Source organism: Poecile atricapillus, chromosome 2 (assembly GCF_030490865.1).
Source record: "Poecile atricapillus isolate bPoeAtr1 chromosome 2, bPoeAtr1.hap1, whole genome shotgun sequence".
Lineage (NCBI taxonomy): Eukaryota > Metazoa > Chordata > Aves > Passeriformes > Paridae > Poecile > Poecile atricapillus.
Window position 1 is genome coordinate 50694669 of NC_081250.1, and position 19697 is coordinate 50714365.

General features: G+C 36.8%; 1 protein-coding gene across 1 annotated transcript in view; it reads right to left on the bottom strand.

Moving 5' to 3' along the window:
• Positions 1-19697, bottom strand: part of CNTNAP2 (contactin associated protein 2) — a 1026949-nt gene that overhangs the window by 688858 nt on the left and 318394 nt on the right. The window contains exon 2 of the mRNA XM_058833182.1: positions 13551-13661. Coding sequence (XP_058689165.1) covers positions 13551-13661 — 111 coding nt within the window. The remainder of the gene's footprint in view (positions 1-13550; positions 13662-19697) is intronic.

The window sequence follows — 19697 nt, forward strand, 5'->3', positions numbered from 1 at the left end:
ATATATAAGAAACAATCACCTCAATGTGTTCAGAATGTATTGTGGGGATGTTGCTGACCGGCTTCTCAAGTCAGCAAATCAAATATTCCAGCACTGGCTTTTGTTGGGGATTTTGTTCTCTACCATAGAAAACAGACAGCTTCTTGATACTAAAGAAAACAAAGCAGTTCAAGTACTATCTCCCATTGTATGTATTAAATTTTTGGTTTGTTTATTAAAAGAAACATGCAGTCTCTAATATGTTCTGCATTCGGCAGATTGTCAGCTAAAGTCATCTCAGTACAGCCTATGCAATACCCATAGCTTTCCATCTCAACAAACCACACTGACCTGTTTCACTAAGCAATAATCTTGTTTACTTATCTTTTTACATTACTCAAAGTCACCTGATTGCTCCTTCAAAACTCAGTCATCTTCATATCATCCAGTCTACATTAGCAAAAACAAGGAAGACAGGGATACCTATAAGATAACTTATTCCTGATCTATAAATATTATGTAATTATAGACATGATCAAGTGCCTATTTTTAAATACCAGAGGACCCTTTGATCCTTACAAAAATCAAATAATTTCTGACAACTTTCTTAACTAAAGCAAAATTAGCTTGCTGGGAGCTGAGTTTCTAAAAGCCCAGCAGGAATGTTAAATTTGATGGTAGTCAATAGTGAAAAGCAAAGACCTCTAAAAGACAGTTTTTCAAAAAGCAGATTTCAAGCAAGCTGGCTTTTAATTCTTTTTTCCCATTGCTTATCACATTATACAGCCCTGTGATTCACAGCAGAGACAATTTATCTAACATTGAGTGACTTGGAAAATTGACCATTCAAACAAATTTTGTCATAAAGAATACAAGTTTGTCCTAAAAGAAATAAAAAATCTGTCCTAGAAGCAGTCAGAAAAGTTTAGGGCTGTTAAAAAATTGTTGATATTCATTTGTTGATATTCATTTGTTTCTTAGCTGGCTGACAAACTCTCAAAGATGTTCAATATAGAACAGTACTTTCCTACATGAACTATACATCACAGACAAAAAAATGGATCATTTCAGAAGACAAAAAACAGTGCAGATAGCAGGAGGAAAGGGATAAACCTCTATCAATGCTTTTTTTTCTGACCATTGCTTGGTCCTTAACTGAACTCCAGCACAACAAATTTTCATGCAGAAAACACAAAGTATAACTTCATTTTATCTATTGCTATATCAATATTACCTATATATGTCAGCATAACTGAACTGTTGCTTCTTAATTACATCAACAGTTTATCACCTTGCAGTTATAGTCACCTGATGCTCACAAAATCAGCCAGGTTGGAAAACACCTTTGAGATCATCAAGTCCAACCCGTGACCTAACACAACTTTGTCAACTGGACCATGGCACTGTCACATCCAGCCTTTTCTTACATCTCCAGTGGTGGTGACTCTACCACCTCTTTAGGAAGCCCATACCAATGCTCAAATATCAATATATTATTTTGTGGAATAATTTCCTAATGTCCAGCCTAAAAGTGTGTCCTCTTATCCTCTCACTGGTCCTGGGAGAAGAGACCAATCTCCCCCTGGCTATAACCTCATTTCAGGCAGTTATAGAGACCAATAAAAGCCTCCCCTGAGCCCCCTCTTCTCCAGGCTAACAACCCCAGCTCCTTCAGCTGCTCCTCACAGGACTTCTGTTCCAGATTCGTCGCCAGCTTTGTAGTTCTACTCTGGACATGCTCCAGCCGCTCAACATCCTTCCTAAACTGAAGGGCCCAGAACTGGACACAGCATTCAAGGTGAGGCCTCTCTAGTGCCAAGTACAGGGGGAACCATGACTTACCTGCTCCTGCTGGCTACACTATTCCTGGTACAGGCCAGGGGCCACTGGCCTTCTTGGTCACCGGGGCACACTGCTGGCTCATGTTCAGCCGGCTGTCACCAGCACCCCAAGGTCCCCTTCTGCCTGGGCACTGTCCAGCCACACCATCCCCAGCCTGTAGTGCTGCAGAGGGTTATTGTGACCAAGGTGCAGCACCCAGCACTTGGACTTATTAAACTTCATGTTATTGAACTGCACCCCTTCATCCAAATAATAAATAAAGCTATTAAACAGGACTGGGCCCAACACAGATAGATCTCTGGGGGACACCACTGCCCCCCAGCTGGATGCAGCACCATTCACCACCACTCTCTGGGCCCAGTCATCCAGCCAGTTCCTAACCCAGCAAAGAGTGCTCCTGTCCAAACCATGGGCTGCCAGCTTTTCCAGGAGTGTGCTGTGGGAGACAGTGTCAAAGGCCTTGCTGAAGTCCAAATAGACAACATCCACGAGTGGGTCACCTGGTCATAAAAGGAGATCAGGTCGGTCAGGCAGGACCTGCCCATCCTAAATCCATGCTGTCTGGATCAGGTCATCCTATAGGTCCTGTGTGATTACACTAAAGATAAACTGTTCTGTAACTTTGCCAGGCACCAGGGTCAGGCTGACAGGCCTGTAGTTTCCCAGATCCTCCTTTCATCCCTTTTTATGGGTGGGTGTCACCCTGACCAACTTCCAGTCATCTGGGACCTCCCAGTGAGCCAGGACTGATGATAAATTATGGCCAGTAGCTTAGTGAGCTCTTCTGACAGCTCCTTCATGAGCCTAGGATGGATCCCATCTGGTGCCATTGACTTGCAAGCATGTAAGTGTCTCAGCAGGTCTCTAACTGCTTCCTTCTGGATTACAGGAGGGGCTATACTGTTCCCTGTCTCCATCTACTAGCTCAGAAGGCCTGTTGTGCTGAGGATGATGCCTATATTGTTGCAAATTGAGGCAAGGAAGGTGTTATATACTTCAGCCTTTTTTTCATAAATATATTCCCCCTATGTCCAATAAAGAATGAAGGTTTCCTTGCCCCTCCTTTTGCTATCAAAATATTTATAAAAACATGTTTTACTATCCTTCATGGAAGTGTCCAGGTGAAGTTCTAATTGAGCTTTTGTGTCTCTAATTTTCTTTTAACATGACTTAACAACATCCTAAACACTTCTTGAGTTGCCTACCCCTTTTTCCAAAGGTGATATACCCTGTTTGTTTCTCTGAGTTTTTGCAAAAGCTCCCTGTGCATCCAGGCCAGTCATCTTCCCCACTGACCTGTCTTTCAGCCCATAGGGACAGCCTTAAAACTTGCACTTTCAAAGACTTGCAGTTTCAAGATTTCTTCCTTGAAGTATATCCATCCTTCCTGTACCCATTTGTTTTTAAGAGCTGTTTCCCAAGGTACTCTCCAAATCAGTCTCTTGAGTAAGCCAAAGTCTGCCCTTTGGAAGTCCAGTGTAAAAGTTTTGTTGATGCGCCTTCTTGTTTCACCAAATATTAAGAACTTTACTACTTCATGGTCACTGTATCCCAGATGGACTGACCACCACATCTTCCACCAGCCCTTCTCTATTTGCAAACAGCAGGTCTAGTGGATTCTCAAATCTCAGCTACAGTGATAACCTAATAAAGAAAAATTATTCTCTCTCTCTCAAAGCAAATATTTTCTCTTGCTCAGGAAACTTCTGAGGGAGATCTATACAACACTCCTGAGCTATCACTCATCCCTTTTCTTTCCGCCTTTACTTCACTATAGAAGGCCTGTGTAAAGCTGAAGCTCTCTAAAGAAAATTATTTTGCTCAGTAAAAGTTGATACACTTCAAATGAGGCCCATTTTTATCAACATCAAAGTGAGTCTTGCACACAAAAAAGACTTAAAAATTAGTTTCACCTAAGTGAAAGAAAACAAAGAGAAACCACCAGCACATCTATGACATGAGACTGGATGCTAAGTCAGACTCTTATAGATCCAGAGATATTTTTTGTGACTTATACAGTAACTTACATACAGAAAAACAAGTATTAATGTTCTGACTCTAACTGTGTAGCTCAGATTTTCTTGTGAATAATCTCATTGTGAAAGCTGAAACATGAATAATAGCTGCACTCTCCCATCCTGCAACAAATAGCCTCATTTTATCACATTACTTCTTTTCTCTCTTTCAGCATATAACTGTAGTGGGAGGTTATAATGGTAGCCAAATAGCTCCCATTTCTACCAGCATTTATGCTTGTTTATGACTTATTTGGGAAAGGCAATGCTCTGGCTCAAATGCTCAAAGCAGCAATTTATCAGTTGCACTACACCCATCTGTGTAAGGAAAACCTGAGCTTTGTGTGCAGGAGAGGGTGAAACACTCATAGCATCTGGCAGGAGGCACTGACCTTGGGAAGAGCTGACAGTGCATCTTCTGTACACCCACTACACATCTTTGCCTTAATTCCAGAGCTCTGTACTTACACAGCTCTGTATATAAGTCTGAAGTTTCTGTATATAAAACCAAGTCTAGGATATCTAAACTCTCAGTCTCTGCTGCTTTTAAATATATCAGATCTGCCCAAAGAGGTTGGCCGAGTTTTCCTGTACTGAGTTTTTGGGGTGTTTTTTAATCCTGCATGTTCCCATTATTCTGTGCAAACAAAGTAGTCCCAGTGTCCGAGGAACATGAAGTTTTCCAGCTTGCTTTTTCAGTGTGCCAACTCTGGTGTAGACAAGTTCCTTGTGACACAGTGGTTTCAAGGGGTATCTAGCTGAACTTTAATATGTCATTACTGTGCATTTTTCAGACAACTTTCCATTTATAGTAAGTCAACAATTTAACTGTAGTGTGCCAGTTTTTTAAATAGAATCATAAAATAGTTCGGGTTGGAAGGGACCTTAAAGATTATAGAGTTCCCAAGCTTCCTGTCATGTCCAGGGAAACCTGTCACTGTTCAGTGTTCCATCCAACCCGGTCTTACACACTTCCAGGGATGGGGCATTTGCAACTTCCCTGAAAAACCTGTTCCTGTCCCTCACCACCCTCACAGTAGAGAATTTTTACTTAATATGCAATAGAAACATACCTTCTTTCAGTTTAGAGACATTTCCCTTTTGTTCTGTCATTACGTGCTCCTGTAAAAAGTCTCCCTCTCCCTTTCTTGTGGGCTTCATTCAGGTACGCGAAGGTTGCCATGAGATCTCCCCAAAACCTCTTCTCCGGGTTTAATTTCCAGCTTGACTTAAAGCATGACAGTATTCTGAGCACAGCATGAGAGCTAATCAGGTCTGCATTTTCAAGATGAAGCCAGTAAGAAGAGAGATTTCTTAACTATTTACTTAATGTCGCTATGCTGTTTGAGAAACAGTCAAATTAAACTCTCAAAGCAGTTGAAAGCTGAGAATTTGGCTGCTCTGGGGATAAACAGCCAGAGCTGCACTGGTACCCTAAGGACATGGGGAAAGTGTGTCTGTGATATATAGATCCAGTCTGGCTCTCTGTGAGGCTGCCTCCTCTCTGCCGCCAGCACAGCCACCTTCCTGCCAAACCCAGCTGCCCATTACAATCAGAAACAATAATGAACTAAGATGAATTTTTCTGAAAAAAAGCTAGCTGTTCAGTAAAGCTAGGGTGATGTGCTGTCTCCATCCCTGATGCCCGAGAAATCTTCCCATTTGCCTTAAGTCTCTAGCTGGGCTTGGAATTGCTGCCTCTGCAAATGATTGCTGTAAGAAAAAATTATAAATTTAGAGTGCACAGTGTTATCCTTTTTCCTGCTCTCCATCTATACATGTATGAAATAAGCCAATTAGGTATTCTGAACACTTTAATTAACAAATTAGTTATGAACTGGAAAAAACGGTCATGCTTTCTGTATTCATCAGGCTATGGTAAATTAACATAAGCTAATGACGCTTTTTTTTAATGCAATTACTTGAGCTTCACTCTCTCCAGACTTTGTTTCTTGGATTGTGTTTTGAATGAAAAGGGTGATGTCTTTTTAAACTTATTTTTTCAACGCATGAGTCTGTCCTGGATATACACTGACACTTTCCTCTTCATGATGCTTCTTTTTCCTACACTTTCACAAAATTCACTCTTGTCTTGCAATGAATGAATATTTTTTTGGAGGAATGAGCTAGTGCAAATATTTTCATTTGTCTTTTTAAGAACTCTTTCCACAACTAATAGGTATTTATGAAAAATATTTGATTAGGCCAGGTCTTTAAAGCACAGAAAACAACTTCTAAGGTCAACCAAGCATCAATTCTAAAGGGGGATATAAGTTTTTATGGAGCTGAGGTGCATTGTGGATTACATTACAAATCAAAGTGGGGTGAATATTTATTTTGAAGGCGAACAATAAACAAAACTGATTATATGGTAGAATGTAAGGCAGAAAAAGACAGAGAAAATTTTACACATTTTTCTTATGCAAGCTATGAACTGAACCCAAATCCTTTATGGATTTTAAAAGAAAAACAAAAGTAAAAACAAACCCAGACACTGAAGGTAGCACTACACAAAAAATTTATTATGAGTAATACCAAAAGGACATGTTACTAATAAAATGAAAATATTTCAATTACTCTCACAGGTAGCGGAGCTCCTAAAGGAGCCATGCCTTGAATAAAAAATGAAATGAATAAAAAAACGCTAAGAAACACAAACAAAACCAAAAACCCTCAAGCAACAGAGAACTCCCCACATACAAAACATCAGTTGCTTGTATTCTCTCTAAAGCATTCCAGAAATACTGTTTATACTGTGTACAACACGAATAATTCCATGTCACACACAAACATTTTTTTGGGACATCTGTTAATAAGTGAACCAATAGAGGCTTATCTTTTTCAACCATAAGTAACTTTCCATATTTTTAAATGGATAAGTAATTATTTAATAAATAAAGGTTATCAATTTGTCCTGACTTCTGAAAACCTAGTTTGATCTACAGTGTTCATGAGATGGTTTTAGCAAACATACTGAAGTAGACTGTAAAACTTTTCTAAAAACAAAAGTTAAACACAAAACTTGTGTTTATCTAAAGTACATATTTACAGAAAGAGAACTGCAGTTTATTTACTTTTTAAAAGGCAACTATATTTTAGTAATTTATCTCAGCAAGAACTTTCCTGTAGACATATAAAAGCTAAGTGGATGATACTTCTCTTTCATGATTTTAGCAGTTCTCTTACACTACTCTGTTAATTACTTTCAGGATCTTGTCTACTTTCAAAAGACAATATATACTGTAACCTGGATAGTGAACTTCCAAACCACTGGCAACTCCATAGGAGTTTTTCCTAAAAGGGTTTTAATCAAAATACAATGAGTTGTGTTGTACACAGGTATTCTTAGTCAGCTCAAAGGTGTCCTTGTCAACACAAGGAGATTGCACTATTTAAGGTGATGATCTGCAGTGTGCATGCTAACTCCATACGGTTCATTTAGAAAAAATGTTATTTCAGTGGGAGCACCACCTTACTTTAAGATTTGTACCCAAACTAAATTCCTGGCAAGTCCTGTGGAGGTACAAGCCTGGACTGCGCATACAATCCAGGCTGTCCCTTCGACATTCATTTTGCTGAAAGGAAAACTACATAAAACGCTTCTCCTATTCCATTATACAATAGTAATAAACAATTGCAGAAGTAGTGATATTCATTACAGTTTTGGAGATTTTAAAAGTGAAGATAAAAAGAGGCTAGGGTAGGTTTCCCAAGAATACTTCAAAAGCAAGGATCTAACAAGCATTTTTACTTAGAAAGATTTCTACTTAGTAGAACCATTGCCATAGATCTGATTGATTTACTGGAAACAATCTGGGGAATAAAAGAATCATATCGCATTATAGACAAATTATTGAATCTTCCACACAGAAAGCAGAATTCAAAAGTCCACTGAGAAAAAAAAAAACCCCTGTCACAATTACACCTATGCCAACACTTAAAATTTCTGACGCTTGTTTTATAGTCACATTAATATTGCTGCTAACAGGGCAAGGTCAACACACTGATTAAAAGGTAATCTGAAAGCCTGGATGTGAATTACACAGTGGTGATAGAAAGACTGTTTTTTGAGCATCAACTGCTCTACAGAAACTTCCTTTCATATTACGCTATCAATTTCATTGGTAGCATCAGATTCCCTGCTAATACTGGACTTAAAACAGAACCCCTGGGTGCCAAATTTCCTCTTTTTTATTCCATTGTGCAAAAGATAATTTTCACATATCCAAAAATTCATTATGACCTTCATACTTTCACTGTCTGCTGGGATTACTTCTGAAGTTCTGAGACTTTACTCAGTTTCAAGCAGCTTCCAATTATATTATATAACATTACATTATGCTGAAATAATGTAGAATTCCTTCCCTAAATTAAAATGGTATGAGCATTAATTCTCATACTAGTGAGAAGTATAGGGTCCAATAGCTTGGGAACCATTAAAAGGAAGATTGATAATGCATTATATCAAACATGTGCTAGGAATCCTTCTCATTATGTGATGCAGTCCATTGATCCTGCTGATGGCAGGTCATAAGATGTGAGACCTTATCACCTTGACATCACATATGAAAAAGTTACTGAGGAGATATTTTAAAAGCTGTATAATTAACTCATTGAAAAGTCTCCTTTTCTTTGATGCCACTTTAGCTACTAAGGTGGCAGAAATACAGACTTTTGTGGGAGAAGAGGTATGACAAAAATATAAGGAACTGGAATCTTTTTAGATAGTCAGATAACTAGATTCCAGTTTAAATATATCTATCAATGACTTAACAGCATATATTTATGTGTCAATTGGGTTGACTCCAGTATCAGTCATTTTATAAAGTAAAATTACTTTTTTTTAAAGATAGTACATCCTCATATTCTCCAAATAGTACATTGAATATTTTAATATATTTGGAATTGCTCAGTTTACACAGGAGGAGGATCTGAGCTAATAATTGAGAGAAAACTCAAAATTATTTTTCTGAAGAAGTCCATCCAAAGAAAGAAGATTTAGAATTTCATAGCATTGAAAGATTTTGCAATATTTGCACATATATAGATAAAAGTGATAGTGACAAACACAAAAAAAGAAAAGCCATGAACATGTCTCCTCTTCTGTGGTGCTTTTTAGCCCTCACATAAGTTACAGACATTTCAAAAATAATATGTACCTTTGTTATACTAGCTCTAAGCAGCACACACATAACTAAAATTAAAATGAAAAATATGCTAAATACTACAATACAGTAGAGCACTAAGACTTAGTTGTTTAAAATGAAGTAAGACCTTACTACCAAAAGGGTAATTTGATAGAAGGTGACTACATCCAGCTTTGTCTGAACAGTTGCTAATTCAGACTGTTTAAATTTTTAAGTACAAGTCTTAGTTTATAAGCCTTTAACATAATTCAGGAGCCAACACACTACCTTTTCCAAACCTAAATTCACTGCAAAATTGATTGCATCCTTCTCGCTCCACAGAAGTTTTATCACAGCTGAATTTCAAGGGATCTTCACCCCTTTTTCTTTGCAGGCCAGATGGGGATATCAGCATTGGCTTTGTCCAGCATTAACTCTAGTTAAATCTGTTGATAAGCAGTAGTATATCTAGGAGTAGTATGGCTGCTCACAAAGGAAAGCAACAAATTTATTGACATTTTCTGGGACCTTCTTGCTCCCTGCTTCTTTCCATGGTAATAAAATGAAAGTATTTTGGTTGCTTTTATTAGCTGCTGTGATTAAAAATACCCAAGAAGGCAGAAGAAGGAGGGGACCCCATGAGACAGGTTTTGTGGGTCCATGAATGAGAGCTGGCATAAAATGCAGGCTTTCATTGCTCCCCCAGGTTTTTGGCTCTTTGTGATAAAGGAAATACAGATTGTAATGATTGCATAAATCAAAGATTCTTGCTCAGTGACATGGAAAGTGTGGAAACATGGCAATTTTAATATGTATAGGTACGAGTTTGGGAGACACTGACAGACCTGTAGGTAACCACTAAATATTTGTTTCTACAATCAGCAATTTTTTTTCTATAATGAAAAATAACCTTTTCCACCCCTGTACACCCCACCCAGCCTCCTGAGTAAAACCCCAGGATACTTCTCCTTGTTTAACACGAAATAAGGTTCAGAAAAGGAAAAAGCAGCAATGCAGAAGAACCACCAAGTAAATTGATGAAGAGGTTACCACTTCTAATCAAATTTCTATCTATCAAATCTGCATTTCCTTTGAAATAAGTATACATGCTAACCCATAAGATGCTAACTCCATTACAGGAGTTTAAGTGAACAGATGTGGAAAATGCAAAATATTTTCGCAAACTGACACAGAAACCCACCCTACGTATATACCCTGGCAGTTACCAGATCAATGCCATTCCACAAAGATTTAATTCTATTTGTCTAAATGAGTAGGTATAGAATTTGTACATGAAGTGTTATCAAACATTAGAGTAAATTCATGGATGTTTCTGCTTTTGAAGCCTCCTAAAAACTGCTGAAAATATTAATTTATTTTTGGTGTGCATCCTTCCAGTTGCAACATTTATAGCAGAAAACTGAACAACAACTATAGTAGCAATTCCAGCCTTCTTAATAATATAACATGATGTGGCTCTTCAGTGAATCAGTGTCTTAATCAATGGGATAAAGTATACTATCTATTCAAATAAAGTGTTCTGCCAGTCTAGAGTGAAGTGCTATGAAAACAGGAAAGAAAAATAATTGGGTTGGAGAGTAGAATTTTCAAATGTGCATTTCTTTAATTTAAAGGGTCTGGGGCTAGAGGAGGGGGAGTTCTTTCCATTTAATGACTTGAGCACAGTGTGGTTTAAATAGCATATTTGATTTGGGAATCTATTAGCTGATAATGACTCCTTGGAGAGAAAAAATTGGATTCACTTATTACTGGTTTGATTAGCAATATCTGTAATTCCATGAAGTTGTAAAATAGCTCAGTATTAAAACTGAGCTATTTTCCATCACTTGCAGAAGCAGAAGCATAAACACAGACAGACAAGTTTTTGTGTTAAACACATTCCTGAATTCTGCAATACTTTTACTGCCACTAGGATTAGGAAAATGGTATTTGATCATGTACATAGACCCTTGGTTTTGAAAAGTATTTGTGCTGAGCTTCATAGGTACTAAGAGATGAATAAAAACAATCTAGCAAAATTGGTATTTAAACAAAGAGATGAAACTGCTATTTAACAAAGAGGTGCAACTAAATTTCCAATGAGGAAATAAAACCAGTGTTTGATTAATGACACCATGGATCCATACTGGTAAAAAAAAAAAAAAAAAAATCTGTAAAAGAAAGTGCACTGTAGTGATTATAAGTGTAAGAATAAAAGGGTAAATATAATTAGAAGAAAAAATTAAATTCCAAATATTAACCTGCCTTTCAGTTAGAACAGAATAAGTAGTCTTGTAAACTAGAAGGAGAAATAATAATCTAAAAAATTAGGAAGATCCTCCAAGCCAAGCTGATGCTAAGTTATATTTTATTGAAGTGGTTCTAGTGACCTTTCATTAAACTTAGAACAGGGAATAGAACGGAAAAGGACATAAATATAGTCATACAACAGAATTCAACCAAAACAATAAGCAGTGTTTTAGAATTCATTCCTTTCATCTGATGAACATTATAAGACATAGCTGAAGGCACCTGACAGCCTACCAAAACACACACGTGAACACACTGCGACAGAAAGTGTGAGAACTACAAAAGGCATGAAACAAAATACATGGAACACTGAAATAAAAGCCTGAAACCAGCATAAAACAACATTTATTCTCATTCAGAAGAAACAAACCATGTTATCTACTAGCTGCAGGCCTAAAAGCAAAGAAATTGCCAATGCTCCTGGCCTGGCCAGGCTTTGTATCAGATCTGTAGGCCTGTAGCGCTAGAGCTCATCAGTCATATTTTCTCTAAGCTTGTATTTGTCTTCTGTTTAGATTGCTTAGTTGCAATAGCAATTCTTTAACAATCTAATCAACTTTAATAACCTAATATGTTATACATTTAACTTAGCTGTGTGATTGCATGGGCTAGGGTCTAATGGTGTAACAATTTTGGTATATTTCTGTACCTATCACACCTATTCTGCAGAGAATAAACTGTTATTGTATAAAAATGTAGAGTAGAGGACCACAATCTGGGATGATAGAAGAGCTATTAAATGTCCAGGCACAGGCTGACATCAGAGGAAGCAAGACTATAAGTCCTGGGACCTGGCTAAAGCTGGTTTTAGAGAACAAATAGGCAAAACCAAAAACAAACAAAAAATCAACAACAACATAAGAAAAACAAAAGCAAAGATAGAAATAAAGAGATCAAATAACAAGAATTACACTCCTGTAAAATACAAATATACAAAGAAGTTGCAGACCAACAAACCAAGATCAGTGTCAGGACTCTGAGAGTAAGAACAGGCCATAATTACATTATTCAGTGGAGAACCCACTCACCCTGCCAGTGAGCCTGGGGGTCCCATTTTAGCTTCCAGATACTACCTGAACCACATGATAGGAATATCCATGCCTGGACCCACCTCATATTCTTACCCACTCACAGATTATGCTTCCTGGCTTGCATTAGACCCAGCTCATCCCTTCCTACATGATGACCTCCAGACAATTGGAAGAGCTGGCAGTGCTACCAGCACTACTCACAGTGTTTGTGTCTAAAGGGGGGAAATGATGCCTTAAGTTTTAGCTTCCATATTTTCCAGATTGTGTGGTGCATTTGTATGTAACTCTCAACTTTGTACAAAGTGTTAGCAAGTTCTCTTCATGGTAGAGTTAGACAAAACAATCCTTTTCCAGCCCGAGAGTCAAGGACACCTTTGCAGCTTCAGGCCCAAAATGTATAAACAGCAGCGAATTGAGGAGAGCAATCTGGGAGGATATGACTTCATAACCTGAAGCTGTAACTGGACAATTAACCCCAATATGTAAATGGACCAAAACTTATAAAAGTGTGAAAACTCGTAACTTGGAGTCCATCTTGGGTGGAGCCATGGCCTGGTTCTTGTACTGCCCAAAGTGTATCCTTTGAAGGTTTTTTTAATAAATACCTACTTTATTCCTTTAACACTGTCTAGCTTCTGTTCCAGGTGGTCTTACAAGGCATCAGGATGGTGCCTAAGTATCGTTAAACCAGGTAGACCATCAAATTTATGCACCTGTTTTTCCAGCCACTAAATCTGAGGCAGCTTTGTTATGCCTGAACAAAGTTCAGATAGATACTTGCTGCATTACAGATATATTCACTGCATTACAGATATATATGCAAAAGTCCCTGTGGTGACAGAAAAAAACCTGAATGACAGCAGGCATTGCTGAGCTGGGAACAAATTATGTCAACAAATCACATCAAAGCTATTTATTTTTGTTCCAACCTATGACCTTGCATGTGCTTATTTAGCCAACGAAGACAGGTATACCCTTTTCTGTGCAGCCAATTATGCAGCTGTGCTGAATGAGTCCATTGACATCAGGCACGTGGCCCCTGCTGCTACGTATTACTGGTAGTGCCCTTCTCCCTGCAGTGAAATTACTGTCCCGTACAATGAAAAAGGAATTAATTCAGTTCATAAAAACACTCTGTTCAAACAAGCATAAGCAATAGTATTCCACAAAAAACACATTTTCGCATTAAAAATATCATTCATCGCTTCTTGTAATATCCAAACATTAAGGTTGAGAATGTCCCTTACCTCCTCGCTTGTTTAACTTGGCATACCCTGGCACATAGCTGCTTGTCATGGATGATGAACTGCTGAAGGAGGAATGGGGTAGTGCTGAGATCAGAGGTTCATCACACTTTTCTGAAACACAAGAAAACAGATTCATTTTATGCTCTTAGTTAGTCATATGCATTAAGTGACAATATGCCCTTTATTTTCCCTCTGGGTGATAACACACCCTTGTTACTTTTGTATGTGTGGAATGCATGTAGCTACATCACAGCTTTTCAACAAAAAACCCCTACAAACACAAACCAACAAAATAAACAAGAACTCACCTCAAAAAAACCACAAGAAAACCCACAAAAATCACAGACACACACACACTGACATGACAAAATAAAGACTTAAACCACTGACAAAATAAGGTAATAGTAATATCTCACTATTAGCCATCACCCTCCTGAGGGATACAGCAGTTGAACAATAAAGCCTACCCTGATGTATCTGAGATGTTTTTAGTGACACAAAAAAACTAGTGCTAAAGTATTATCATGACAGCTTTCTAAGAAGTTGATAAGATACACATTTTCATTTCTGTAATAGAAGTGCTGATAAATCTGACATAAAAAAAAAAAAGAAAATAAATTAGGGAACATTAAATAATGCCTATGAATTATCAGATACAACAGATTGACTGAAAAACACTATACTAACTAATCTCTATAATTCATTTGAGTACCTCACTTCCATTTTACCCCTTTATAAAGAAGATTAACTTGGTATTAGCATCTAAAATGGAAAAAAAACCCTAAAATCAGTATAGTAGCCTTCCTAATGAAGAAAAAAACTGTAAAGCATATCTCCTTCTTTTATACGATATAACTTAGAATGAAGAGAACTGGCTTAAGATTTTTCAAATACTCAATTTATGTACTGCCTTTTGTTGAGCTTTTGTAGGTAATTCAACAGATGGGGGAAATATGTAGCTTAAATTACTCATTTATATCACAGGTAAAACTAAAAAAAAGCCTTAGCCTACACCAGTAAGGCTCACCAATCTTTTTAAACACACGCACTTCAGCCCAGTATCTGCTGTAAGTGGAAATACCCTCGATTTATGAATCTAGAAAGTATTAGGTCACCATAGGTGGTACATAATAGGTCTAAATATGCATAAGCAGCATATTTAATGTTCAGCCACAGCACCTAGTTTTGGTACAATTAAAATCCAGTAGTTTGGTCAGACTGGATCACACATGGCGACCAAATTATTCCTACCTTCTAAAGAACTTTAAGAGGAAAAAAAAAAAAGCATTTTGAGTAAATCAAGTAATATGTAATGCAATTCCCCTAAAATGTGCAGTCTCATGCAGTAAAAAAAATGAATCTTCTTTCAGAGAAATAGAAGGTGAAATACAGAAATACAAAACAAGATTAATTCCAGAATCAGTATTTTGACATTTAACAAAGAAAATAAGTGTCCTTTACAAATCTCCGAGTTAACAAACATTAAAGGAAAAAAAAAATCACACAAGCACAAGCAAGAGTAAAGGGCAGCTGCTTTGGACTGAATTAAAGGATAATTCCAATGACTTTTAAGTTCACTAGCACAGTATTTAATGATGGAATTTTGACAAGGGAAGATAAATGGTTTGAAACATTATTGCTTATACCACAAACCAGAAAGATCAATTTCCTCCTCCCTCTGCTTTGGCTGCAGCAGAGCAGCACATCTGGTCAGAAGCCTGGAGCTGGGTGTTCCTCTCACCACACCTGGCAGCACACACCTCAGCCTGGGAGCAGGGTCTGGCACAGAGGACAGACCTGTGCTTTCAGATCCTGCATGCCAGGTTGCTTTTATTTCAGCCAAAGTGGTGGAAGGTTAAAGCTAAGAATAGAAGGGAGCAGCAGACTGCCATAATTGCCAATTTTTGTCCTAAGTGCCATAATCATATAAACGCAGAACTACTTGACAGTTTTCCTGAAGCATTTCTTTATTTATTGGTTTATTTTCTGTAGATCATATTTACTTTTCAACTTGCAAACTGCTTGCCCTACCACTTATTTTTTAGTGTTATCTAGCTGGAGACTTGAAGGCATTTGCCATTAATCCTGCTGTGTAGGTAAAATTGGAATGAAACATTTAAAAGCAGATCAACACACAATCAGAAGTTTTTAAAAATACATAACAAAATATTTTTATATAATTTTTGCATCCTTATATTATATGATATTTTCCCTTAAGGAAAAAATACCATGTTCTCATCAGTAATGAAAGCTAAGATTGAATATGTACCTTTGTTCTGTTTCCTGAGGGTTTTTAAATATATCTTGTAAAGTAAATTGTTAGGTTTATGCAATTTTTCTGCCACCCATAGCTTCAAACTGGGGTGGGAAGAAAAACCTGCATCTTCCTGGAAAAATATTAGAATTATAAAAACTTAGTTATAAAAAATGTGTTCAATTTATGCAATTTTATTTATTACTAATATAATGGGAGGCTACTGCTTACTATAGTCTCAAAAAAATTGTGAAATAAAAGATCTATCCTAAAACATAAATAAACTATAAAAAAGTTATCTCAAAAATATGAGCAAACTCTTCATTTCTGCAACAGAAATAAACAGGTTTTTGACAATGAGCTCAGAAAAAACATGACAGATGAAAAAAGCCTCTTCCAAGAATAGAAGCTCATCAGAACTTCAGATCTTTTACTGGTTCCAGTAGCTATTGAGAATATTCCCTCTTTTCTATTTGACAGCTGTTATATTGGTGCTAATGCTGAAGATTCACAAAAGGAAATATGGAAAATTTATTTGGAATGAATGCTAGTTTCTAAATCATTAATGGTCTGCCTTATCTCTGTTTCATTAACACATACTCTAGGATTCAAATAAAAAAGACAGAGAAGCTTGACTTGGGATAAAAATAAAAAAAAAATATAACCTCATAGGGAGCATCTATTTGCCACTAAGGTCACAGTTTTTACAGACAGTCACAAAAATGCTTCATGTATGTATGTGTGCTTCTGAAGTATTTAATCTGAGCCCTCTGATTTCTTAACTTTCTTGTAATCATCAATACTGTGGTGGGGGTTAGAAAAAAAACTTGAGTTGATACCATTTGCCTTCATTATTGTTTAGTACTGTAATCCTGTCCTATATCTATTTTGACATACCAACTTATAAGAAAAAAAATAAATCCCACTTTCTCATTGCTTTAAAAAAAAAAAAACAAACCTTCCAATCTGCCTGCTCATTTAGGATTAAAAGTATGGGAAATTCACCATAAACGTGTATGAGTTATAGGGAAGGACTATATTTCAGAGTAATAGACTTTAAAAAGTTATTGCATCTCATCATTAACTCATGACTTTAGGTCCAAAAGAACAAAAGTTAAAAGACTGCTTACATAAGCTAATATTGCTAGCCCTGTATGAAAATTTCAATTCCATACTAAATATATTTCGCTAAATATATTGCACTATTTAAACTTCTGTTAGAATATGAAATACTGTTATACCACAGATATAAGAAGAAAAAAAAATAAATCTTTGGGAACCTTTTGTTCTTCCAGCAGTTTTAGTTACTTCCTGCAGAATCCAATTTTTTACTTACTGTAACGAGAATCACATATACCTTCCTGTTACTGAGATATAATAGCCTTCCCCATATAAGTCAATGCACTGTGCCCTGTTAATCAATTACAGAGCACACTCTCCTGCCAGCATCACAGCAGCAAAAAAATAAACTCTCCTCCATACCATTTATCTCAGTGATATATTAAAAGCCAAGGCAGCTTAGGTCTATTTGAATGGTACCTTTTTGAAGCAAGAAGACACTTCCACTCCACTCTATTTTGTTTACATCAAGAGAACTGATAATTTTGTCATAGGTATGATGACATTTGCTACTCTGACTTCCCTATTCAGAGGGTAATAACAAGTATATTCCCATCAAAAACAAGTCTTCTTAAGATTCTAATAATTAGATCAATGGAATGAAGGCCACCTAATGTCATTAAACACAAATGCAAAACATCTACAAACCCCAATCTTCAAATTCCTCAAGACCTAAAAATCATTGAAACTAAAGTGTGCTGTGCACTTGCTCTGTTCTTACTATTTCTCAGGTACCTGGCTATTGGAAGCCAGATAGCAGATGAGATGGGTCTCTTGTCCTATCAACTGCAGCCTCTCATATTTCTGGTATTCACACTCAACAAAACAAATAAAATATATCTGCCTGTTCTTTCCTACTTTACAGTCTATTTATAGCATATTAATTTTATATCCTACCCATCATGCTGGATAAACTAAAAAAGGCCTGTCTCTTATTTTGCCTGCAGTTGCTTTAATTCCCACTGACTAGTCTGTGAACTCAGGGGAATAGGGACCACATTATTTGAAGGGACAGATGTTGACTGCAGCACAAAGCAGACCATATACGCACAAACACTCTTATCAACCCCATAGGTTATTAAATTTTATCCTCACTATACCAGTCACTTCAATGATTTTTGATGGGCAAAGCAGAGTAAAATACCTTGATGCTTCACTTCACAGAAGTCTGTTCAAATGCTTCCTGATCAATAAACAGGTCACCTGTAAAGTTGCTGACATATCTTATCAAAGTAGCCTGAGTAGATGAAAAAAAACCAATCTGCAGTTCATCTGTGTCTTTTTGACATTGTATCTAGTAGTAGGTTAGAATGCATACAAACTATCTAAAAATACTAAGAAATAGGAACAATATACATTTATAGTCACAGGTAGTTTTCATGAATAATTTGGAACTGCATCAGAGGGTCTCCCAGAAGCTCTTGTAAAGAATCTGTCATCAAAGTAAAAAGAGATCTATGAAGTGTACAGTGGTTTTAAAAATGAAAAAATATTTGGATACTGATAACTGTAACTCATTAGAAATAAGTGATGGTGGCTTACTAAGTATGCTTTTGAATAAGAAAAGATTTTACATCATATGGTCCAGTGTGCACTGAGGAACATACCTTTAAATAAATACCAAATCCATCACTCACCCCTCCTGCTTTAAAATCTTCAGTCAAGATTTCCTATCAAATTATAATATAGGACAACAATTTTGCTTAAGGATAGGTCTAAGACATAAACATGCCACCAATAAAAACTTTACTAAAAAAAGCTCCATATGTGTATGTCAGAAACGGAGAACTCAAAAGCTGAACAACTTAGATTCAAAAAGGCAAATGACTGCAATGTCAATATTGTCTTCTGAATTAAAAATAACCATAATAAATCGCTAGCAGAAGATGAAAGAGATGACTCAGTCTGCATCAGCACTGAAAAAAAAAACATAGTCAAGAAATATCCAAAGCCCTGATTCTCTATCCAAAAGTTCTAATCAGTTCTCTTTTACACTAGACAAACAGAACACTTACAATACAAACCACAAAATCTGAACTATTTACAGTATTTCCAACTAATTAATTATACAAGAATGCCTGTCAAGTGTAGGGGAGAAAAAAAGTTATAAGCAATTTCAATCTTGTAATGCAAAATATGTTTTAAATATGAATTCCTAGATAAATGTTAGGGAGCAAGGGAGAGAATCATATCATCTGGGTTTAATTTGTACTTTGTGCTAAATGCTAGTTATCCTAACCACATTTTTCTCCTCCGATTTGAATACTTAATTTCACTGTAGTGTGTTGAGGAGGAAGAATAAGCCACCAAGCACTTCTGAAAAGCAGTCATGAGATTGCAAGGACACTCTGAAATGTGGGGAAGTACATATGGGAACTGGCATATCTCCAATGACAACCAATAGGAATATTAATGTGGCTGGTTTGGATTGCAGTGTTTTATTATGCTGAGACAGCCTCACTTTCCTATAGCTCAGGCAGGTTTTATAATCCAAAATGAATGCTAGAATAAACCAAGTTTAATTCACAAGCCTGTGTCTCCCCAAAGAGTAGGAATAAATAAGCACAAGCTGCTAGAATATTTTATGCACTATTTCAAATGAACCTTTAAAGTGATACAAGCCAAAAAGCAGGAGATAATTCAAAGCAGCTCATCATCTGTGGCAACCCCTTTAAAAATCAAACTTAGAAGCAGGTGTTATTGAGCACAGGCTGTTACAATTTGAATTTCATCCTTCACCCTGTGTCACAGCCCTGCTGCCCGGTACGATATGC